The sequence below is a fragment of the Coregonus clupeaformis genome, chromosome 1, assembly GCF_020615455.1.
Source record: "Coregonus clupeaformis isolate EN_2021a chromosome 1, ASM2061545v1, whole genome shotgun sequence".
In the NCBI taxonomy this organism is placed as follows: Eukaryota; Metazoa; Chordata; class Actinopteri; order Salmoniformes; family Salmonidae; genus Coregonus; species Coregonus clupeaformis.
The window spans coordinates 23,035,208-23,060,097 of NC_059192.1; the positions used below are offsets into that span (position 1 = coordinate 23,035,208).

The window sequence follows — 24,890 nt, forward strand, 5'->3', positions numbered from 1 at the left end:
GTTGTGTTTTCATTCAAGTTATTTCTGAATTGATTACCTGTGGGGTGATTTAGATATGGAGGCTTGGCAGGCGGCAGTGGTATCCCTTTATTGCATTCCTCTATAAAACATTTAAGAGTTGACTTTAAGACTTTAAAGGGGCAATCTACAGTTGCTATCCATTTTTGGACTTATAAATTAATAATATGTACCCATTTATTCTTGAAGAATATACCCCATCAGAACCCCAAATATAAGCTTGTTTTACTTCAATGTTTGTAAACAAGGTAAATGTAAACCAACACTGTATAGCCTCAAAACATGGTTAAACTATCATTTTGATATCATGGATGGTCAGTCCTTGCATCCATGGCTCTGTCTAAGAATTTGAGAGTGGTTACATTTCTCCAGCCCCATCCCTCAACTATTTACCAAAACAGTGGCGGGGTGCACTTTGTTAGTGTTTGAACTGCAGATTGCCCCATTAACACTCAGTGTGGCACCGACTTTACTATAATTGAAAACAACTCAGCCCAATTAGGAAGCCAGTGAAACAACCACTTATGTCCTTAGCATTCCCCTAGCAATGATGGATCGCTATTTACTGAGGACAGAGAGGGAGAGATAGTCCAGACAAACTAGTGTCCAAATTCACTTTAGTAAGCTATATTATGTTTTAGACATTTTTATGGTGTCCCACTCCCCTAGCAGACCTGGAGCTGGTATTAAAGAGCTTCTCATGGTGCAAGAAGATGAAGCGCTCAGGAGTGTCTGGAGGGCTGCAGAGGGACCCTAGGGAGTCATTAGTGTTGGCGTCTGATAGATCCTACAGCATTACTTATTAGTGCACTCTCTCCCAGGCTAAGTGTGCTAAGTTCTCCTGTTACAGAGCTGTGCTGTGTTCACATGTGCTATGGCTGTGTGTGTGAGCGTGTGTGTGTGAGTGAGTGAGTGAGTGAGTGAGTGAGTGAACGACCGATAATCGGTCCGGACTATATTTTTGGCCGATATAGCCCTTTCCTTAAATAAAGATTAAATAAATAAACAAAAATTCCTAGTCTATCGGCCCTTGACTATCGGCACAGCCAATGTCCCCTTTATAGCGCGAGCGCACTGTGCCTCTCGTGTGAAACTTCTGCTAAACCAGTGCTACTCACTCATTGCTCTGGGCCAAAGGCTGCATCTCTGGCTAGTGCCCCACTAATACTGTACATAATTAAGACACTTGAAATAATGTGACACTGCATTTTGAAACAGTTAATTTATTTGCTGTTCGGCAAAACAATGTCCATAAAGGCTACAACACTTTATAAAGCGAGAAGATACCGGTAACCTGCTAGCTATCTAATAAACAACATTCACAGAAAGCTAACTTTCCCAGCAAGCTTCAGCTGAAGCTAACATGAATTCACTACCCTAGAACTTTATTTGCAAACCATAATGCAAAATATGCTGATTGACACAAAAAAATCTAAGCTGATTGTAACCAAATTTTTTATAAAAGAAGAGATAATGCTACTTCTATCCAAATGTTGTTGATCAGTAGGATAATGTAAGACCCAAATGGAAGGGGAAACAGATTGTTTCCATGCACACACTCCTATTGAATATGCATTCACTTATATTGTGAGTATGCCTAGATCTTGATTTACCCAGTTTATCAATAGACATTTACCATTCAAATAAATAATTACCATTATGTTGTTATGTAGTTAGATAGGTAAAACTAGGTGAAATTGATTGTATGATTTGTATTATTGATTAATTAATGCATACATGGCTGTCTGTGGGAAATGTTGACATAACATCTTTCAAATGTAATGATATTGAAAATCGGCATAAAAAAATCGTAGATGTTTTTTTGTGTGTGTTTGTGTATTGCCGACTGTGTACCTGTGTGTGCGTGTGTGTTTGCGCATTGGTGTACGTGTGCCCGTGTGTGTGTGTGTGGTTGTTGTTCTTGCCTTCCCCTCTCATGTAAATTTGAAGTTGCAGGGCAGCCATTTTCCCGACCCCAGGCACTTAGCTAGAGCACTGCTAGAGTCCTGAAAGATTCCTGTAGGAGAACTGGCAGGTTAAAACATGCAAAGAAGTGGGGGACGCTCAATCAACGTGAGTCGAGGTGCAACCCAAAAAATGCAATCATCATTGAAGGGCCGAAACGTTCATCTTTTAACCTTGCTTAAATAAAACAATTAATCTTTTTATGGTGAGCGAGCGTTGCGCCTTTTCATGCAAACATGTCCTCCACTCCGCCTATGTTTTAAATTCCTGTGTGTCCTCCTTTACATATGCTCTAATGTCTGTCTCTCTCTCTCTCTCTCTCTCTCTCTCTCTCTCTCTCTCTCTCTCTCTCTCTCTCTCTCTCTCTCTCTCTCTCTCTCTCTCTCTCTCTCTCTCTCTCTCTCTCTCTCTCTCTCTCTCTCTCTCTCTCTCTCCTTCTCTCATTCTGCAGGTGGATCGATGGCCCGAAAAGGAAGAGAAAGAGCAGTTCATGTTCGGTGAAGAGCATGTCTGGTAGGTACAGTTACGGTACACTTACAGCCATTTACAAACAAAACAATATGTAAACAATGTACTGTAGGTTAGATTTTTCCAGCCTTAGAGTCTTCAACTCTGCAAAAACTAAAACCTGAATTGTGTCCCCAACCTGTCACCTGGGTTGTACGGTGTGTGCTTGTGTGGGAGACACAGATGTCACAGCTCTTAATTCACTGGCACCTTCTTTACATTTTGAGCGTGTATTTATCACCTGAGAGGAGAAACAAGGGAGAACATCTTTCAGCGGTAAACGAGAGGCCGCCGCTCTGCTCTCTTTCTTCCTACAGCAGAATGCAGTCTCTGACTGACAACTTAAAGTGCAGGGAGTGGTAGGAGAGAAAGAAAACCAATTTAGAGGAATCTGTGTGTCGGGTCTGCCCGAGATGCCATAAAATATCTGCGCTTGTCATCTCCTGAATGCCAACCGGGCAGATAGGGCTGTGACGATACTAGTATTGCGATATTTTGTCCATGAAAAAAATGAAAACACAAAGCATACCAAACTATTTGGTCCTTTAAAAACCTGCTGTATGTAAAATATTGTGTGCTATAGCTTGGAAAATAAATGTTTCCAACATTAGGGCTGTTTTCCTAAAAAGGTAAAATCTGCTTTGTATTTTGTTTCCTTGCCACGATACTAACGCGTATCGTGATACTGGTATCGTCCCAGGCCTACGGGCGGACAGACCAAAAACCCAGCATGCTCTCAGCCAGCTAGACCTGAATCATGTGACCCACTATGGTCCAGCTCCGCTGGGAAATGTATGTCTGAGCCGGGCTTTGAGGGGTGGTGGGGAAGGTTTTTATTACCTAAGTGCTATAGGTGATGTAATTGGCACATGGCATGGCACCCTCAACCTTTTTCAAGAGGGTATTTGTCATCTGAAGAACCCATGAAGGTAATGGGTAAAAAAACAAAAAAAAAGGATTTAAAAAAAGTGGTTTGTTCCCAAAACTGCTGCCTAAAATATATACAGTATGTCATTTTGCCTGAAATTGATTTTGAAAGACTTTATTTAATCTAAATGTATCTAGATCAAGTGTAGTAGTTTTCTATGAAGAGAGCATTGCCTTTTCTATTCATTGAAAATATATTGTAAATTTCACTTTTCTTTTCTAAACAGAAATGAAGGGATACGGACAGACTGGGTCAGAGAATACAGGTCAGTTACATACAGTGAGGGAAAAAAGTATTTGATCCCCTGCTGATTTTGTATGTTTGCCCACTGACAAAGAAATGATCAGTCTATCATTTTTATGGTAGGTTTATTTGAACAGTGAGAGACAGAATAACAACAACAAAATCCAGAAAAACGCATTGTTAATTGTTATAAATTGATTTGCATTTTAATGAGGGAAATAAGTATTTGACCCCCTCTCAATTAGAAAGATTTCTGGCTCCCAGGTGTCTTTTATACAGGTAACGAGCTGAGATTAGGAGCACACTCTTAAAGGGAGTGCTCCTAATCTCCGTTTGTTACCTGTATAAAAGACACCTGTCCACAGAAGCAATCAATCAATCAGATTCCAAACTCTCCACCATGGCCAAGACCAAAGAGCTCTCCAAGGATGTCAGGGACAAGATTGTAGACCTACACAAGGCTAGAATGGGCTACAAGACCATCGCCAAGCAGCTTGGTGAGAAGGTGACAACAGTTGGTGCGATTATTCGCAAATGGAAGAAACACAAAAGAACTGTCAATCTCCCTCGGCTTGGGGCTCCATGCAAGATCTCACCTCGTGGAGTTGCAATGATCATGAGAACGGTGAGGAATCAGCCCAGAACTACACGGGAGGATCTTGTCAATGATCTCAAGGCAGCTGGGACCATAGTCACCAAGAAAACAATTGGTAACACACTACGCCGTGAAGGACTGAAATCCTGCAGCGCCCGCAAGGTCCCCCTGCTCAAGAAAGCACATATACAGGGCCGTCTGAAGTTTGCCAATGAACATCTGAATGATTCAGAGGAGAACTGGGTGAAAGTGTTGTGGTCAGATGAGACCAAAGTCGAGCTCTTTGGCATCAACTCAACTCGCCGTGTTTGGAGGAGGAGGAATGCTGCCTATGACCCCAAGAACACCATCCCCACCGTCAAACATGGAGGTGGAAACATTATGCTTTGGGGGTGTTTTTCTGCTAAGGGGACAGGACAACTTCACCGCATCAAAGGGACGATGGACGGGGCCATGTACCGTCAAATCTTGGGTGAGAACCTCCTTCCCTCAGCCAGGGCATTGAAAATGGGTCGTAGATGAGTATTCCAGCATGACAATGACCCAAAACACACGGCCAAGGCAACAAAGGAGTGGCTCAAGAAGAAGCACATTAAGGTCCTGGAGTGGCCTAGCCAGTCTCCAGACCTTAATCCCATTGAAAATATGTGGAGGGAGCTGAAGGTTCGAGTTGCCAAACGTCAGCCTCGAAACCTTAATGACTTGGAGAAGATCTGCAAAGAGGAGTGGGACAAAATCCCTCCTGAGATGTGTGCAAACCTGGTAGCCAACTACAAGAAACGTCTGACCTCTGTGATTGCCAACAAGGGTTTTTTGCCACCAAGTACAGTTTTGCAGAGGGGTCAAATACTTATTTCCCTCATTAAAATGCAAATCAATTCATAACATTTTTGACATGCGTTTTTCTGTATTTTGTTGTTGTTATTCTGTCTCTCACTGTTAAAATAAACCTACCATTAAAATTATAGACTGATCATGTCTTTGTCAGTGGGCAAACGTACAAAATCAGCAGGGGATCAAATACTTTTTTCCCTCACTGTACATCCTTTTGGGTCGGAGCATTTCAACAGATGGAACAGTACTTCAATTGAGCTATTGGAGCAATAGCAGCGGTTGTGGGCTTCAGCACCACTATTGATATTGACTCTGGTTCCTAACAAAACCCCCACAGACTGGCTTGTGATCAGCCTGAGACTGAGACTGGGCATCCCTACCCTGTCCTGTCCTGCCTTCTCCCTGTCCAGTGTCCACTCCTCCACCTCTGGAAGGGCCATACTGACACTTGTAAGACTGTACTCAGTGTGGGCCGGACACACACGTAAACACAAACGCATATGACTGAACACCCACACGTTCACTACCTTTTTACTCTCGTTCTCTAGGGAGACACGGGGCGAAAGTAACACAGCCATTTTCTCAGATAACACAGAAGCTAGAATGACGTAGTGAAGTCAGCACAGTCCTAATGTGGAGGACGACCTCCCTGCAAAAAGATAAGCCGTGGAGTAAGCTGTTTCGTGGAGTTATCAACAAAAGCGATGTACGTTTTTTTTTTTTTTTAACAGACCTGGAAGTGTTTTTCTGTTGTAGAGTTATGTTTAGTTGTTTTAAGGTTCCAAACATATTTTTTCTTAACCCATCTAGTAACTAAATGACAGCATAGGTTTCAAGTATCATGCTAGTTGTTCTTGGGTGTTAGCCTGGGAGAAGTTATAGGAGAGACAGGTGAGACAAAAGTAAAACAATGTAAACTAAGCACAGGCCATTGTTTCCTCTAGTTCATATTTCTTTTATAATGTTAGCAAAATATCAAGAAGTGACTGAATGTTATATCAAAATTGAAAATTATATATGACATTAGAATATCCCTTAATCAATTGACTTGATGCATCATCTTCTCGCATAAGCTTTTATCGGCAGGTTAGTGGTTAGAAATATATATCTTTATGATTCTGGTGGTCAATAACCTTGGAAATGTGATACGCATGATGAGTTTTCCATTTGTAAAGAGAATAAAGACATGTATTCTATCAAGACACGAGGAGCGCGCATGACAAGGACAGCTGGAGCGTGTCTGATTGGTAGGGCTAAACATGAATAGTCATAAGTCGCTCTGGATAAGAGCGTCTGCTAAATGACACAAAAAAACAAAAAAAAATAGTGAAAACATGTCCTGCTACATTCCCATTAAAGTGAGATGAGAAAATTATGGTTAATATAGCTGTTATGTCTTCCAGTTTAGTCCGATTTAATATTGTAAGTCAAAATGTTGTGGTTGCGTAACATTGTGATATTGACGCAAGGTTCATTTTCATACATTTCTAACCTATATCATTAGTTATTCAAATCGACACAAACATGAAATTATGTCTAATAGTATATTTGTTGAAAGAAATATGGAGATAAGACAGATATTGTGCACTCCTCGCCAGCTGTTACTTCCGTCCCAAAACTGTGTTACTCCCGCCCCGCCGACAGGTACAACAGTAACGTTGCGGTAGTTCTGTTCTCTGTCTATTTAATTTCAACTCATTGACCCTAGAAATGAAATTACAGTTGCTAATGGTAGAGGACATATATAAGTTGTTTGTCATAAAATATGGTCTCTCTAACTCTATCGATCTCTGAAAGAAAATAAAAGTGTTACTTTCGTCCCGTTTTTCCCTACACACGTGTGCACACAGTCGTACATTCACAGAGACTCTCACACACACACACACACACACACACACACACACACACAATCCTCCACCATGCAGCAATGCAGAGAGAGGAACCCACACAGACAGAGACAGACAGCACTTCTTGGCTCCCTAAACTGCATCCAAGGATCTTCCATTGGCAGTGTGTGTGTTTGTGTAACGTGTAACCTTCTCCTCCCCCAGTCCCCCAGTCTCACAGCTATATATTTTATTAAATGCCGTGTATATGCGCTCCCTCACCAAATCTCAATGTTCTGTATGGAAAAGGTACAGATTGTCCTTTTTCCTGAGGTGGTTAGGGAAGACTAGAAGAGTACTGGGCTGAATAAGGGAGGAGAAAGAGAGAGGGGGGAGAAAGAGGCTGGTAGTGAGTGTTATTTATTTTATTTATTTTAATGTGTCTTCTACTCAGCTGCGAGGCAGATTATATTGCTTCGGAGTGGCTCCAACAAGTACCCACAGTGAAGGGTACGTGTTGGAGTCTCTCTGCCAAAGTACAATTGCTCAAATGAGGAGAAATTGCTCAAATTAGGAGATTTATTTATGGACCTACTCCTCCATTACAGGCCAGGAAAAGACATACAGTACAGAATAGGATAACCTCCTCTCTCTCAGGTGAACAGACGCAGAGACACACAAACACACACATGCACACAAACACACATTGTCACACAGTCATCTTCTCTAGTGGTTTGTATCCTGACTCTCATGTGATGGGGTCCTTAGGCCAAGGTCTTAGAATAAGATCATGAGTTTTTGTTTGACTGTATTCTATTGTATCAGTTTGTACCAGGGTTGGGGTCAATTCCATTTCAAAGCCAGTCAATTCAGAAAGTTAACCAAATTCCAATTCCAAATGTTTTTTATTGAAGAGAAGTGGAATTGTAATTTCAGTGTACTTCCTGAACTGTCTGGAATTGAAATGGAATTGACGGGAACCTGGTTTGTACTTTATATATTGGGAGATATCTATTACACATATCTTGAAACCTCTGATGTTTATAGCATCAGTACTACGTGGCAATAGAGTGAATTTCAGGACCTCATACTCTCTCCTTCTCTACCTCTCTCCTTCTCCACCTCTCTGTGTGTGTTGCAGGGTACATCCCCAGCTACCTGGAGAAGGATGAACCGTGTGTGGTGTGTGGAGACAAAGCCACTGGCTACCATTACCGCTGCATCACCTGTGAGGGCTGCAAGGTGAGACACACAGGGCATGCACTCCCTATAGGCTACTACTTTTGGATGGGGCCTGCACCTCTCTACTTTTGTACTGTACACTCACTCACTCACTCGCTCCTCACTCACTCTATACCTCACTCACTCACTCACTCTCTATTCACTCACTCACTCCCTACATCACTCACTCACTCACTACCTCCTCACTCACTCACTCACTCACTCACTCACTCACTCACTACCTCACTCACTCACTCTCTACCTCACTCACTCGCTACCTCACATTGCCAGGCAAATTTAAGTGAGTGCCTTAGTGAGTGAGTGGGTGTGTGACAGACAGAGAGAAACATACACAGTGTGACAGCTTCCTCAATATTGACAGTATGTCATCATTATGTCAGTTCTGTCATCTGTTTTCCTCACTGTAGTCCAAGTGACAGCCTGACACCCTCCCTCTGCTTTCCAACTTCAGATCCTACCCCCCCTCTGTATCTCTCTCTCTCTCTTTTCCCCCTCTCTCTCTCTCTCTCAATTTTCAATTCAATTCAAAGGGCTTTATTGGCATGGGAAACATACACTACCAGTAAAAGGTTTGGTACTCATTAAAGCGTATTTTTAAAATGTTTGACATTGTAGAATAATAGTGAAGACATCAAAACTATGACATAACACATATGGAATCATGTAGTAACCAAAAAAGTGTTAAACAAATCAAAATATTTGAGATTTGAGATTCTACAAATAGCCACCCTTTGCCTTGATGACAGCTTTGCACACTCTTGCACACTACTGTATGTTTACATTGCCAAAGCAAGTGAAATAGATAATAAATAAAAGTGAAATAAACAATAAAAAATGAACAGTACACATTACACTCACAAAAGTTCCAAAGGAATAGAGACATTTCAAATGGATATATACAGTGTTGTAACGATGTGCAAATAGTTAAAGTACAGAAGGGAAAATAAAGAAACATAAATATGGGTTGTATTTTTTAATGGTGTTTGTTCTTCACTGGTTGCCCTTTTCTTGTGGCAACAGGTTACAGGTCACACTTTGGTATTTCACCCAATAGATATTGGAGTTTATCAAAATTGGATTTGTTTTCGAATTCTTTGTGGGTCTGTGTAATCTGAGGGAAATATGTGTCTCTAATATGGTAATACATTTGGCAGGAGGTTAGGAAGTGCAGCTCAGTTTCCACCTAATTTTGTGGGCAGTGTGCACATAGCCTGTCTTCTCTTGAGAGCCATGTCTGCCTACGGCGGCCTTTCTCAATAGCAAGGCTATGCTCACTGAGTCTGTACATAGTCAAAGTTTTCCTTAATTTTGGGTCAGTCACAGTGGTCAGGTATTCTGCCACTGTGTACTCTCTGTTTAGGGCCAAATAGCATTCTAGTGTTCTCTGTTTTTTTTTGTTAATTCTTTCCAATGTGTCAAGTAATTATCTTTTTGTTTTCTCATGATTTGGTTGGGTCTAATTGTGTTGCTGTCCTGGGGCTCTGTGGGGTCTGTTTGTGTTTCTGAGCAGAGCCCCAGGACCAGCTTGCTTAGGGGACTCTTCTCCAGGTTATTCTCTCTGTAGGTGATGGCTTTGTTATGGAAGGTTTGGGAATCGCTTCTTTTTAGGCTCTTTGACCTCTGTAACGGCGTCTCCTCTTCATACGAATGACAGGGATTTGGAACTGGTCCGGGAAGAGCATATATGCATATCATTAACAGCAGACACGCTACATTTTCCTCAGTGAAAACAATGTACTGAGCAAATGTCAAATTTGCTTTTTACCAAATTACTGTAAGACAGACCACGTATTCACCCTGCACACCCTAATTGACAAACAAACAAAGGCATAGTCTTCTCATGCTTTGGTGCTTTCAAGAAAGCTTTTCACTAAATTTGGCATGAGGGTCTGCTATACAAATTGATGGAAAGTGATGTTGGGGAAAAAACATACAACATTATAAAATCCATGTACACAAACAACAAATGTGCGGTTAAATTTGGCAAAAAACACACGTTTCTTTCCACAGGGCTATGGGGTGAGACAGGGATGCAGCTTAAGCCCCACCCAGACCTGGGCCCTGACAGTACATCTCATTAAGACAAAAAGAATGGTGTTCCAAAAAAGGTCCATTTGCCAGTACCACAAATACAAATTCAATATAGACACAGGTTGCCCTAGAGCACACAAAAAACTGCACCACAGGTAACTTCCACAAAGCTGTGAACAATCTGAGAGACAAGGCAAGAAGGGCCTTCCACGCCATCAAAAGGAACATATAATTCGAAATACCAATTCGTATCTGGCAAAAAATATATCCCACTGTAGTTATTGGGGTCAAATTTGTCTCCACTTTTGTGGATTTGGGTGATCAGTCCTTGGTTCTAAATATTGGGGAAGATGCCAGAGCACCTACAGTAAGAGTCCCCTCGAAGCCTACCATTGAGTATGTACAGTCTGGATGACCTAAGACCTTGTATATTCCAGGATGTCTCTTTCTCTCTCTCTCTCTCTCTCTCTCTCTCTCTTTCTCTCCTGCATCATTGTCTTTCTGCCTTGTGTGAACTCCCACCGTCCCTGTCAAATCCTCACCCCTCCACACACACAAGCCCACAAAGACACGTGCATGCACACACACGCACCCACACACACACACACACACGCACCCACACACACACACACCCTCTGGCTCCATAACAGCTCAAGCAAATAACAAGCAAGATTTTATTTTTTAGATGTGTTTTATCAAGCTGAGAAAGTTGGGAATTCAGAGATGCTCTCTTCATCACTTTATTTTCTTGTATGACAGGTGGCACTGAACAGTGTTATGCTGAACTCTTTCTCTCTCCTCTCTTCCCTCTATCTTTCTTCCTTCTTCCCATTCTGTCTCTCCATTTTTTCTTCACCCTCTCTCTCCCTCACCCATCTCTCTCTTTATCTCTTCCCTCGCTCTCCCAGGGTTTCTTTCGGCGGACAATTCAGAAGAACCTCCACCCTGCCTACTCCTGTAAGTACGATGGCTGCTGCATCATCGACAAGATCACCCGCAACCAGTGCCAGCTGTGCCGCTTCAAGAAATGCATCGCAGTGGGCATGGCCATGGACCGTGAGTGTCTCTCACACGCTTAAACACACACACACACACACACATTTTACACATTTACACACATTTTACAAGTCATATGGATGCTTGGACTCCTTGATGTATCATTTTATTTCTCCCGCTTTTTTTATTTCCCTCTTTCTCTCTCTCAGTTGTCCTGGACGACTCCAAGCGGGTGGCCAAGCGGCGTCTGATCGAGGAGAACCGGGAGAAGAGGAAGAAGGAGGAGATGGTGAAGACCCTGCAGAACCGGCCGGAGCCCACCGGCTCGGAGTGGGAGCTGATCCGCATGTTGACCGAGGCCCACCGCCACACCAACGCACAGGGCTCCCACTGGAAACAGAAACGCAAGTTCCTGGTAAGAGGATGAGCACCGTTCGCCTCGCCCCAATAGGGCTAATAATCTTGGCAGCTTCTCGTTGACTGGCTAGCTGAATGGCTGGTAACGTAAGTGTTTGTTTGGTTCTCTGTTTTGCTGACTGGCTGGCTGGCTGGCTGTTTTAGACTCCTTTGTGATAAATTGGGCTTCCGCACTTAATAATTACACTAAATAGTGCCATTAGCATTTACATTGAGTGCCGTCCGTCATCTTGACTGGTGATCAGCATTTAGTTGCTACTACAGTACGTCCCTAGTTCCCATGTTGTCCGGACTAGTCCTGTCAGGATACCCTGCAGTACTGGTAGGCCTACTGATCTCATATGTTTGCCATGGGCCAGGTGGCTCTGGGCACACAGCGGCAGGATGTGTAAGCCAGGGATTAGGCCTAGCGGGCACTGGGATATCAGCTGGGCTCTTCACTTACTCACAGCATGGCTGACACTAAGCCCTGGAATGAAGCAGGGGGTTTTATTAGCAATGTGCCACAGGAACTGGTGATATACCTGGGAGGAAAATGAGAGGAAAAGGGCGGGGGTCCCCGAAGGCTCACTGTGTATGGCAGGTGTCGTGGTAGGTGTTGCTAAGTAACTGTGTTCAGGAAGTGGCGTGGTGTGAGGGGGAGGGAAATGGGATGTTTGGTGTGACCACACAAACACACAGATAAAGCTACCTCTTCACTCACACGTACACACACTCTTCCAGATAAATTATTTTCATTCTTTATACAGTGGGGAGAACAAGTATTTGATACACTGCCGATTTTGCAGGTTTGCCTACTTACAAAGCATGTAGAGGTCTGTAATTTTTATCATAGGTACACTTCAACTGTGAGAGATGGAATCTAAAACAAAAATCCAGAAAATCACATTGTATGATTTTTAAGTAATTAATTTGCATTTTATTGCATGACATAAGTATTTGATCACCTACCAACCAGTAAGAATTCCGGCTCTCACAGACCTGTTAGTTTTTCTTTAAGAAGCCCTCCTGTTCTCCACTCATTACCTGTATTAACTGCACCTGTTTGAACTCGTTACCTGTATAAAAGACACCTGTCCACACACTCAATCAAACAGACTCCAACCTCTCCACAATGGCCAAGACCAGAGACCTGTGTAAGGACATCAGGGATAAAATGGTAGACCTGCACAAGGCTGGGATGGGCTACAGGACAATAGGCAAGCAGCTTGGTGAGAAGGCAACAACTGTTGGCGCAATTATTAGAAAATGGAAGAAGTTCAAGATGACGGTCAATCACCCTTGGTCTGGGGCTCCATGCAAGATCTCACCTCGTGGGGCATCAATGATCATGAGGAAGGTGAAGGATCAGCCCAGAACTACACGGCAGGACCTGGTCAATGACCTGAAGAGAGCTGGGACCACAGTCTCAAAGAAAACTATTAGTAACACACTACGCCGTCATGGATTAAAATCCTGCAGCGCACGTAAGGTCCCCCTGCTCAAGCCAGCGCATGTCCAGGCCCGTCTGAAGTTTGCCAATGACCATCTGGATGATCCAGAGGAGGAATGGGAGAAGGTCATGTGGTCTGATGAGACAAAAATAGAGCTTTTTGGTCTAAACTCCACTCGCCGTGTTTGGAGGAAGAAGAAGGATGAGTACAACCCCAAGAACACCATTCCAACCGTGAAGCATGGAGGTGGAAACATCATTCTTTGGGGGTGCTTTTGTGCAAAGGGGACAGAACGACTGCACCATATTGAGGGGAGGATAGATGGGGCCATGTATCGCGAGATCTTGGCCAACAACCGCCTTCCTTCAGTAAGAGCATTGAAGATGGGTCGTGGCTGGGTCTTCCAGCATGACAACGACCCGAAACACACAGCCAGGGCAACTAAGGAGTGGCTCCGTAAGAAGCATCTCAAGGTCCTGGAGTGGCCTAGCCAGTCTCCAGACCTGAACCCAATAGAAAATCTTTGGAGGGAGCTGAAAGTCCGTATTGCCCAGCGACAGCCCCGAAACCTGAATGATCTGGAGAAGGTCTGTATGGAGGAGTGGGCCAAAATCCCTGCTGCAGTGTGTGCAAACCTGGTCAAGACCTACAGGAAACGTATGATCTCTGTAATTGCAAACAAAGGTTTCTGTACCAAATATTAAGTTCTGCTTTTCTGATGTATCAAATACTTATGTCATGCAATAAAATGCAAATTAATTGCTTAAAAATCATACAATGTGATTTTCTGGATTTTTGTTTTAGATTCCGTCTCTCACAGTTGAAGTGTACCTATGATAAAAAATTACAGTCCTCTACATAAGTAAGTAGGAAAACCTGCAAAATCGGCAGTGTATCAAATACTTGTTCTCCCCACTGTATATGCTCTTTTTCTTTCTTTTTCTTTCTTTCTTTCTTTCTTTCTTTCTTTCTTTCTTTCTTTCTTTCTTTCTTTCTTTCTTTCTTTCTTTCTTTCTTTCTTTCTTTCTTTCTTTCTTTCTTTCTTTCTTTCTTTCTTTCTTTCTTTCTTTCTTTCTTTCTTTCTTTCTTTCTTTCTTTCTTTCTTTCTTTCTTTTTTTCTTTCTTTTCTTTCTTTCTTTCTTTCTTTCTTTCTTTCTTTCTTTCTTTCTTTCTTTCTTTCTTTCTTTCTTTCTTTCTTTCTTTCTTTCTTTCTTTCTTTCTTTCTTTCTTTCTTTCTTTCTTTCTTTCTTTCTTTCTTTCTTTCTTTCTTTCTTTCTTTCTTTCTTTCTTACACAGACACATGATACAATATCCCTCTCATACACCCACATGTGCATGCACACACACACACACACAGTGACACGCACACCAGCATAAGGCCCCAATTATCCCATAAAGGCTCTAAATAGAGAATCACCCATACCACAGACAGTTCACCCGCAAAGCCACAGTCAATTTGCTTATTTAAACGGCCCTAACCATTATGAGGTGTGTCCAAGCACTGCCAACCCAAAACCAAACATTTGATTTGAGCAAGCTGCAGCTTATACCAGCCAATATAGAAAATAACGCCTTTAAACTGGTGCCTGGAGAAACTTTAAATCTTCTATAAATACCTTAACCCATATAACCTTTAAAACATATATAATCCATAAACCTAGAGTTACTAGACTAGAGACCTTATAGACACTGTAGGTTTGTGATAGTGTGTGACAGGGGTGTAGCAGTGGTTTTACTGTGGAGAGCTAAGTACTAATGGTTCAATGTGGCGGTTTTGCTGTAAGAGAGAGATGGAGAGAGGGAGTGAGTGACAGAAAGTGAGACAGAGAGAGAGCGCGAGAGAGAGTGAGAAGTGTGTGTGTGTGTGTGATGTGTGTATGTGAGTGCGTGTTGGCCACAGCAATGACGTGTCTCTCCGGTGCTGTGGTCGGTGTGCTTTTACGAGAGTAGGGAACGGCAGCCAGTTCTGAAAGGTGTGTGTGTGTGTGTGTGTGTCTATGTACAGCGGAATGCTTAAAACCCAGCGAAAGTGATAAGACACAATGACATCACACCATAACAGAAATGTCCTATCAACTTATATAGACCGGGAGACCCATGGGGCGGCGCACAATTGGCCCAGCGTCGTCCAGGGTAGGGGAGGGAATGGCCGGCAGGGATGTAGCTCAGTTGGTAGAGCATGGCGTTTGCAACGCCAGGGTTGTGGGTTCGATTCCCACGGGGGGCCAGTATGAAAAAAATAAAAAAAATAATGTATAATATAGAAAATATCTCTCTGGATAAAAGCGTCTACTGAATGACTAAAATGTAAAAAATGATACACCCCAAAATAGCCTACAACACGGCCCATCAGAAATGCACAGCGATACAAAACACCTGTGGTTCTAGGCACAGCAGTGCTGATTTAATGGGACTCAAATGCCAGGCATTAGAAGAATGCTGAGAGCATTTCTGAACCACACCTACTACCAAGATAACACATATAGCCTGAAGTCATATGATTAACCTAACAGATGATTATAGTACTTTATTAAACACTGTAATAAAAACAGGGGTGAAAGTACGCCGTACTGGTAAAACATAAGCCTATCACAATAATTAAAACAAAGATTCTATGAAAACTGTAGGCTATTACACTATTTATCATTACAACATGTCAGTTGCATGGAAAATGAGCGAATAGACTTGAAACCTTGTGGAATATGCTCCAAAATGCGGTGTGACCGAGACGCGAGCGGACAGCAGTGTATGCATAAATGTTGGTGTTTTGTAAGTGATGTTTCTTTGCATTTATCAAATGGAACTGTATGGATGCCGGAATTATTTTAGAGTGAGTAGCATAATAGTTGGAATAAACTGAAGTCTGAACACTATTTGTAGGCCTCACATGTAGTGTATTATAATATTAACTCCTGCAGAATGAAGTGTTCCTCGCAGTACAATTATAGACCAAATGTAAATTTTGTCTCAGGAACAGGAGTTGAGAAATATGATTTGTTTATTTCAGCATCTTGAGAGAATAAAAGCTAACAGTATAAAAATGTTCAACCACATAAAATATGCATCCAAGACTAACTGAAATACTATCAGAAACATGTTGGATCGTTTTCACTGCTTTTCATTTCCTTAAAACTGATGTCATTTGGAAATCTCCCTGGTCCCTGAACTTCCTCGCTCCATGAGAGAAGCAGAAATTATAGAGAGAACTTTACCGATGTCAACTAGATTGTTGATGATTCATTGATCATTCTGTCGATTTATGACATTATTCTGGTGAGCAAGGCATTTATTTAGAATTCTAGACAAGCATCAAGTAATGACAGAAGAGAAGCTGCATGTTTCTAATTATAGACAAGATGACTAACAAATAGCCTACCAAATATCAGAAATTATAAGCAGAAAAATATCTCAATTAGGCTTGAAAACAAAAAAATGTCCATACCCCCTGTCGTTCATCCGTCCCTGAATAACCTGAGCAAGTAGACTTTTGAAGTAATTGTTTGACAATCAGATGAAAACATCATGACTGGTTCTGTTTATGCCACATTAAAAGGTAATACATTTTAAAAGTTAAACGACATATGTTTTCTAGTAGGCCCATAGAGATCCTAATAAAATAATATGGATTCTGTATGTAATATTATGATTAGGCCAATCCATTTATTTATTTTTGCTCGTGCACACATAGGAGTTCTCTGTACCGGGAGGAAATAAAATCTACTTTCATCCCTGAATGCCAAGCGTCACGTCTGGAGGAAACCTGGCACCATCCCTAATGTGAAGGACTACAGTGTCTAATACATAACACTATTAGAACTAACAGTTTAATAACAACCTAGTTTAGTACTTAAAGGGACATTTCAGCCCTGGTCTATTTCACTATATATGTCCATTAATATGTTATTAACATATCCTATGTGTCATAAACATTTTGAATTTCCTCACTACACACAAATACGAGCGTTTTTGCGTGTCACCGGTAGAAACGGGTCAGCTACATTTCGTGGTTGTAAGCAAACCACAATATCCAGAATTCATAGCGATTTCGGGACGTAGTACTGCCCCGTGGAGGTGTATCCAATTGATGTGAGAAATATCAAAATATCTGTGTTTGTAGTTAGAACTTTCAGCCAGAGTATTTCGAAACGGAACTGAAGTCTCAACTGATGGGGTTGCCATGTCGTCGAACGTTGAAAAGTGATGCTATTCCATCAATTTTCCCCATCACTTCAAAGAGGAAGGGATCCAATCAGCCAACATCAACGCAGCAGAAAAAAAGTCAAGCTGAGGTAACGTAGCTAACATTACCTAGCTAACTAGCTAGCAAAGTACATTTGTTTATCTAAACCAAAATCTAGCTAACTAGTTTTTATAATACGTTGGCTAGACATTCCAAAGCATATCAATGTAATTAGCCAGCTGCTATCTGGTAATGTGATTTGTAACTTTGAAAGTTAACGTTAGCTTCGTTAGGTTACGTTAGCTAGTTAACTAACTACCGCAGAGGCTAACGTGACTAACGTTGTGTTCTATTTAGAGTCCAATCCCATCAACATCTGTAGCGGCATCAACATCAAGCTCAGCACCAGGAACTAGTGTAAGTCACCTAAAAATCATACTAAAATCTACTAAATATTTTCATGACTCCATGATGAGCAAATAAATATACTGGAGTTAGGCATAAACATGGTCCGTGTCTTGTTGTCATAGTTGGTGTGTTTACAAGTAGGCTGCAACCTCTACTGTAGTTTTCTCTGTATTATGCAAGCTTAGTTGATTGTTCATGCAAGGCTTGAAGTCTACATTTGAGAAAAGGAGGTATTAATAAGGAGGGGATGGTGTGGTTGACTGGCTGGTGTCTGTTGGGGGTGCGTATTGTGTTTGAAGGTAAGTATGCATGATCTATTGACGTTAGGGGGGTGGGTGGATATAGTACCTTGTTTGAGTGTGTATTGATGGGGACAAAGTAGTAAAATGTTGGCTAATCACTGACTACTGTGTGCCCTACAGACTAATCCGGCTGCTGATGATGACCATGACACCAGCTTTAGTAGTACAGAGCCTGTAGACCCATTGGATGAAAGCTTTCAGCCTGGAATAAGCTGAAGTTCAACATCATCTGACTTTGAAACAAGCCAGGACAGCCAAAGGTATGTATGAAAGCACAATACCCTCCTGAGAAAACAAAATCACCAATACACTAAACTGTCTACAAGACAAGTGCGCCTCAAACGTTTCACACCCTTGCAATCAGTTCTTTGGCATGGGGGAGAGTAGCCCAATATTGGACTAAAGGAGCCTAACGTTACTCCTTAGTCCAAGGACCTTACATGTTCTGTTTAAAGGGCGAATTGGCGCTGGAAGCTAAAACAACAAAATACTCCATCTAAACGTGAATCGATTCTCAATTGTGGTACGGTTCTAGAAACATAAATCCCTCTACTTTCACATCACAATAATTTCACAAATGCAAAATACACACTTACTGTACACTGTTTTAACACAGTTGCAGCCAACAGTATTTTTCAGTGACCAACACGTTTGTGGCGCCTGTCTTCCGTTTACACACAGATGTTCGAAGACGCAGATAGCTAATTAGCGCAGGTAGTCCACTGTCTTCCGTCTGTTTTCTGTAAACAAGTGCTGTAACATGGAAATATGGCAGTGTGTGAACCCTAACCCTATAAAGGTCTGTATCCATTTTTTTACATTATTTCTCGCCGATATGAAAGATACGGTCCTTATGCTTCCAAAAACGTACTGCAAGCGATGCGTGTTAATGTTCAGACTGAGCGTTGCAGCTCTTAACAAAACTCCCCCCTACAGAAGACGCTTTCGTCCAATTACTTTTATGTGTAATGTAATAGAACTGAGAGTCATGGTCAAGGGCTAGGGTGAGAGGGGCTTCTAGCCTATTCAATCTATTGTTGGCAGTGTTTGTCTACTAAACAGCACGACTGTAGGTGCTCATACACAACTAGACTGTCTACAAGTCAAGCCCCCCTCAAACCTTTCACATCTTTGCCAGTCTACTGTACCCTTTTATGTTTACAGATGAACATGGTTTATTGTATGGTTACACATCTTCATGATCAGTCTTCATGTCTTTCCAAGGAGACTTGCAGTACATGCAAATCTTCTGCAAGAGGTCGAAGCAGTGGGTGGTGAAGAACATCTCCGCAGCGCCAAAGACTGGTAAACCATCTGCCATTACCCAACACCAGAAGACGTTCACCAGCTGAAGAATATTCTGGAACCTGCCTGGAACATTCAACCAACACGACATCCATATTCAGTTAGACTAATGTTGTTGTTTAATATAGAATGCCTAGTATGCTCACTACTGCATTGTGGTATAGATATTGCTAGCTGTTGTACATATGTATATAATGGTGTTTTATAGCTTTTTTACAAGTGTACTGACAAGTGACTAAATTATTCCAGCTTCATCAGAAACCAATGATTCCAGCTGCATCAGAAACCAATAAAGTGTTGACTTTAACTTCTTGATAAATTAATTGTGATATTCATGAAATTTATTTGGATAAACTAGCTTCAATCTTACTGCTAAAACAAATGATGCAGGGAGTTGGTATATCATTTAAACTTTAATTTGTTGGCAAGTAAACATGATTCAATAAAACAGATTTGCCAATATAGCAAATAAGTAGACATGGCTAATATTCAAGGCACGTTTATTTGCTCTGGAGACCGAGGTGAATTTACACAGCATTGTTTTTCCCTCATCAATCTACACACAATACCCCATAATGACAAAGCAAAAACAGGTTTTTAGAAATGTTTGCACATTTATATAAAAAAACTGAAATACGACATTTACATACTGTAAGTATTCATACCCTTTACTCAGTACTTTGTTGAAGCACCTTTTGCAGCGATTACAGCCTTGAGTCTTCTTGGGTATGACGCTACAAGCTTGGCACACCTGTATTTGGGAATTTCTCCCATTCTTCTCTGCAGATCCTCTCAAGCTCTGTCAGGTTGGATGGGGGGCGTTGCTGCACAGCTATTTTCAGGTTTCTCCAGAGATGTTTGATCGGGTTCAAGTCCGGGCTCTGGCTGGGCCACTCAAAGACATTCAGAGACTTGTCCCGAAGCCACTCCTGTGTTTTCTTGGCTGTGTGCTTAGGGTCGTTGTCTTGTTGGAAGGAGAACCTTCGCCCCAGTCTGAGGTCCTGAGCGCTCTGGAGCAGGTTTTCATCAAGGATCTCTTTGTACTTTACTCCGTTAATCTTTTCCTTGATCCTGCCAGTCCCTGCCGCTGAAAAACATCCAGACAGCATGATGCTGCCACCACCATCCTTCACATTAGGGATGGTGCCAGGTTTCCTCCAGACGTGACGCTTGGCATTCAGGCCAAAGAGTTAAATCTTGGTTTCATCATACCAGAGAATCTTGTTCCTCATGGTCAGTCCTTTAGGTGCCTTTTGGCCAACTCCAAGCAGGCTGTCATGCACATTTTACTGAGGAGTGGCTTCCGTCTGGCCACTCTACCATAAAGGTCTGATTGGTGGAGTGCTGCAGAGATGGTTGTCCTTCTGGAAAGTTCTCCCATCTCCACAGAGGAACTCTGGAGCTCCGTCAGAGTGACCATCAGGTTCTTGGTCACCTCCCCGACCAAGGCCCTTCTCCCCCGATTGCTCAGTTTGGCCGGGCGGCCAGCTCTAGGAAGAGTCTTGGTGGTTCCAAATTTCTTCCGTTGAAGAATGATGGAGGCCACTGTCTTCTTGGGTATCTTCAATGCTGCAGACATTTTTTGGTACCCTTCCCCAGATCTGTGCCTCGACACAATCCTGTCTCGGAGCTCTATGGACAATTCCTTCGACCTCATGGCTTAGTTTTTGCTCTGACATGCACTGTCAACTGTGTTGGGACCTTATATAGACAGGTGTGTACCTTTCCAAATCATGTCCAATCAATTTAATTTACCACAGGTGCTCCAATCAAGTTGTAGAAACATCTCAAGGATGATCAATGGAAACAGGATGCACCTGAGCTCAATTTCGAGTATCATAGCAAAGGGTCTAAATATGTATGTAAATAAGCTATTTTTGTTTTTTTCATTTTTAATACACTTGCTAACATTTGACTGTTTTCGCTTTGTCATTATGGGGTATTGTCTGTGTACAGTCGTGGTCAAAAGTTTTGAGAATGACACATACTAATTTTCACAAAGTCTGCTGCCTCAGTTTTGATGATGGCAATTTGCATATACTCCAGAATGTCATGAAGAGTGATCAGATGAATTGCAATTAATTGCAAAATCCCTCTTTGCCATGGAAATGAACTTAATCCCAAAAAAACATTTCCACTGCATTTCAGCCCTGCCACAAAAGGACCAGCTGCCATCATGTCAGTGATTCTCTCGTTAACACAGGTGAGAGTGTTGACAAGGACAAGGCTGGAGATCAATCTGTCATGCTGATTGAGTTAGAATAACAGACTGGAAGCTTTAAAAGGAGGGTGGTGCTTGAAATTATTGTTCTTCCTCTGTTAACCATGGTTACCTGCAAGGAAACACGTGCCGTCATCATTGCTTTGCACAAAAAGGGCTTCACAGGCAAGGATATTAATGCTAGTAAGATTGCACCTAAATCAACCATTTATCGGATCATCAAGAACTTCAAGGAGAGAGGTTCAATTGTTGTGAAGAAGGCATTAGGGCGCCCAAGAAAGTCCAGCAAGCGCCAGGACCGTCTCCTAAAGTTGATTCAGCTGCGGGATTGGGGCACCACAAGTGCAGAGCTTGCTCAGGAATGGCAGCAGGCAGGTGTGAGTGCATCTGGACGCATAGTGAGGCGAAGACCTTTGGAGGATGGCCTGGTGTCAAGAAGGGCAGCAAAGAAGACACTTCTCTCCAGGAAAAACACCAGGGACAGACTGATATTCTATAAAGGGATTGGTCTGCTGAGGACTGGGGTAAAGTCATTTTCTCTGATGAATGAGTGGGCTCACTCACAATTTTGCCTAAAAACACAGCCAGGAATAAAGAATGGTACCAACACATCCTCCGAGAGCAACTTCTCCCAACCATCCAAGAACAGTTTGGTGACGACCAATGCCTTTTCCAGCATGATGGAGCACCTTGCCATAAGGTAAAAGTGATAACTAAGTGGCTCGGGGAACAAAACATCGACATTTTGGGTCCATGGCCAGGAAACTCCCCAGACCTTAATCCCATTGAGAACTTGTGGTCGATCCTCAAGAGGCGGGTGGACAAACAAAACCCCACAAATTCTGACAAACTCCAAGCATTGATTATGCAAGAATGGGCTGCCATCAGTCAGGATGTGGCCCAGAAGTTAATTGACAGCATGCCAGGGCGGATTGCAGAGGTCTTGAAAAAGAAGGGTCAACACTGCAAATATTGACTCTTTGCATAAACTTAATGTAATTGTCAATAAAAGCCTTTGACACTTATGGAACGCTTGTAATTATACTTCAGTATACCATAGTAACATCTGACAAAAATATCTAAAAACACTGAAGCAGCGAACTTTGTGAAGACCAATACTTGTGTCATTCTCAAAACTTTTGACCATGACTGTAGATTGATGGACATTTTTAATGTAATCAATTTTAGAATAAGGCTGTAACGTAACAAAATGTGGAAAAAGTCAACAGGTCAGAATACTTTCCGAATGCACTGTACAGTAGAAGAAAAATATACTACTAACGCTTATAATAAATACTACAGTTCTACAAAGGGAATACTTGCATACAGTGCCTTCAGAAAGTATTTACACCCCTTGACTTTTTCCAGATTTTGGTCGTGTTACAGCCTGAATTTAAAATGGATTAAATTTAGATTATTTTTTCACTGGCCTACACACAATACCACCCCCCCGAATGTCAAAGTGGAATAATGTTTTTCAAGATTTTTGCAAATGTATTAAAAACGAAAAGCTGAAATGTCTTGAGTCAATAAGTATTCAACCCCTTTGTTGTGGCAAGCCTAAATAAGATGCACTATGCAGAAATCACTCTACCATTTACTGGTTGTTAAAATTCTAATAGTTTGCCTAATTTCAGTTTATGTGACAAAACAAGCAAGTGTAGTGTAGAGAATCATTGCACCATCTAAACCGCTGTGAAATATCAGTTTTGAAGCTGGTGTACAAAACCGAAAGTAAAAGACGCAAAAATCTAACTTAAGAATGGGAAGCATAGAAATAGCGCACATAGAACAGATCTACTGCTTCTTATACTTGCTTTCAATGAGAATTACAGATCAATCTATAACTCAAATTTCTATGTGAATTTGTTTGTGTCGCCCAAAAAGTTACATGTTGCAGCTTTAACAATTCACATAATAAGTTGCAAGGACTCACTCTTGTGTGCAATAATAGGATTTAACATGATTTTTGAATTAATACCTCATCCCTGTACCCCACATATACAATTATCTGTAAGTCCCTCAGTCGAGCAGTGAATTTCAAACACAGATTCAACCACGAAAACCAGGGAGGTTTTCCAATGCCTCGCAAAGCAGGGCACCTATTGGTAGATGGGTAAAAAAAAAGCAGACATTGAATATTCCTTTGAGCATGGTGAAGTTATTCATTACACTTTGGATGGCGTATCAATACACCCGGTCACTACAAAGATACAGGCCTCCTTCCCAGCTCAGATGCCGGAGAGGAAGGAAACTGCTCAGGGATTTCACCATGAGGCCAATGGTAACATTAAAACAGAGTTGAAAGGCTGTGATAGGAGAAAACTGAGGATGGATCAACAACATTGTAGTTACTCCACAATACTAACCTAATTGACAGAGTGAAAAGAAGGAAGCCATGCACCCTGTTTGCAACAAGGCACTAAAGTAATACTGCAAAAAATGTGGCAAAGCAATTAACTTTTTCTCCTGAATACAAAGTGTTATGTTTGGGGCAAATTCAATAAAACACATTACTGAGTAACACTCGCCATATTTTCAAACATAATTGTGGCTGTATCATGTAATGGGTATGCTTGTAATCGTTAAGGACTGGGGAGTTTTTCAGGATAAAAAGAAACGGAAAGAAGCAAAGGCAAAATCCTAGAGTAAAACACTGGGAGATGAATTCATCTTTCAGTAGGACAGTAACCTAAAACACAAGGCTAAATATACACTGGAGTTGCTTACCAAGAAGACAGTGAATGTTCCTGAGTGGCCGAGTTACAGTTTTGACTTAAATCTACTTGAAAATCTATGGCAAGACCTGAAAATGGTTGTCTAGCAATGATCAACAACCAATTTGACAGAGCTTATGGGCAAATGTTGCACAATCCAGGTTTGGAAAGCTCTTGGAGACTTACCCAGAAAGACTCACAGCTGTAATCGCTGCCAAAAGTGCTTCTACAAAGTATTGACTCAGGGGTGTGAATACTTCTGTAAATGAGATATTTCTGTATTTCATTTTCAATAACTGAAAAATATATATATATGTTTATCCATTTTGAATTCAGGCTGCAACAAAACAAAATGTGGAATAAGTCAAGGGGTATGAATACTTTCTGAAGGCACTGTATGGTGTGCTTGGGTGGTGCAGTGAGGTGTTCGGAGTCACTTTGATACAAGGGGAGATTGTTGTTATGGGACTTTTCACATCTCCTCTTGAGAGTCATCAACTTCTTTAAATCCAAGTGGTGTTGTCTGTGAGAGAAAGACGAAAACACCATTAGACATTCATGGGCAATCATTGTGTACGATCTGTATTCTTACTGTAGCAGCATGGTATAGGACATGAGACATCCCACAGACACATATTAGCTAGCTGGCTACAACACACATGTATAGTTACTCCAAGACTGATATGAGTCATAAAGCCAGTCATTCCTTTACTCTCCAACAT

The 24,890-nt window shown here is 41.7% G+C and overlaps 1 protein-coding gene and 1 long non-coding RNA gene across 3 annotated transcripts in view; both read left to right on the forward strand.

Moving 5' to 3' along the window:
* The window catches only part of LOC121547788 (thyroid hormone receptor alpha-like), a 199,084-nt gene that overhangs the window by 165,520 nt on the left and 8,674 nt on the right, over positions 1-24,890 (forward strand). For both annotated transcript variants that reach the window (XM_041859243.2, XM_041859304.2), the window contains 5 exons: positions 2,435-2,496; positions 3,645-3,683; positions 8,058-8,158; positions 11,098-11,245; positions 11,395-11,600. In XM_041859243.2, the coding sequence (XP_041715177.1) occupies positions 2,435-2,496; positions 3,645-3,683; positions 8,058-8,158; positions 11,098-11,245; positions 11,395-11,600 (556 nt within the window). The remainder of the gene's footprint in view (positions 1-2,434; positions 2,497-3,644; positions 3,684-8,057; positions 8,159-11,097; positions 11,246-11,394; positions 11,601-24,890) is intronic.
* LOC121548223 lies at positions 16,389-19,537 on the forward strand. Its single transcript, XR_005996633.2, has 4 exons — positions 16,389-17,324; positions 17,573-17,632; positions 18,046-18,185; positions 19,150-19,537. It is a non-coding gene; the product is annotated as an uncharacterized LOC121548223 (long non-coding RNA).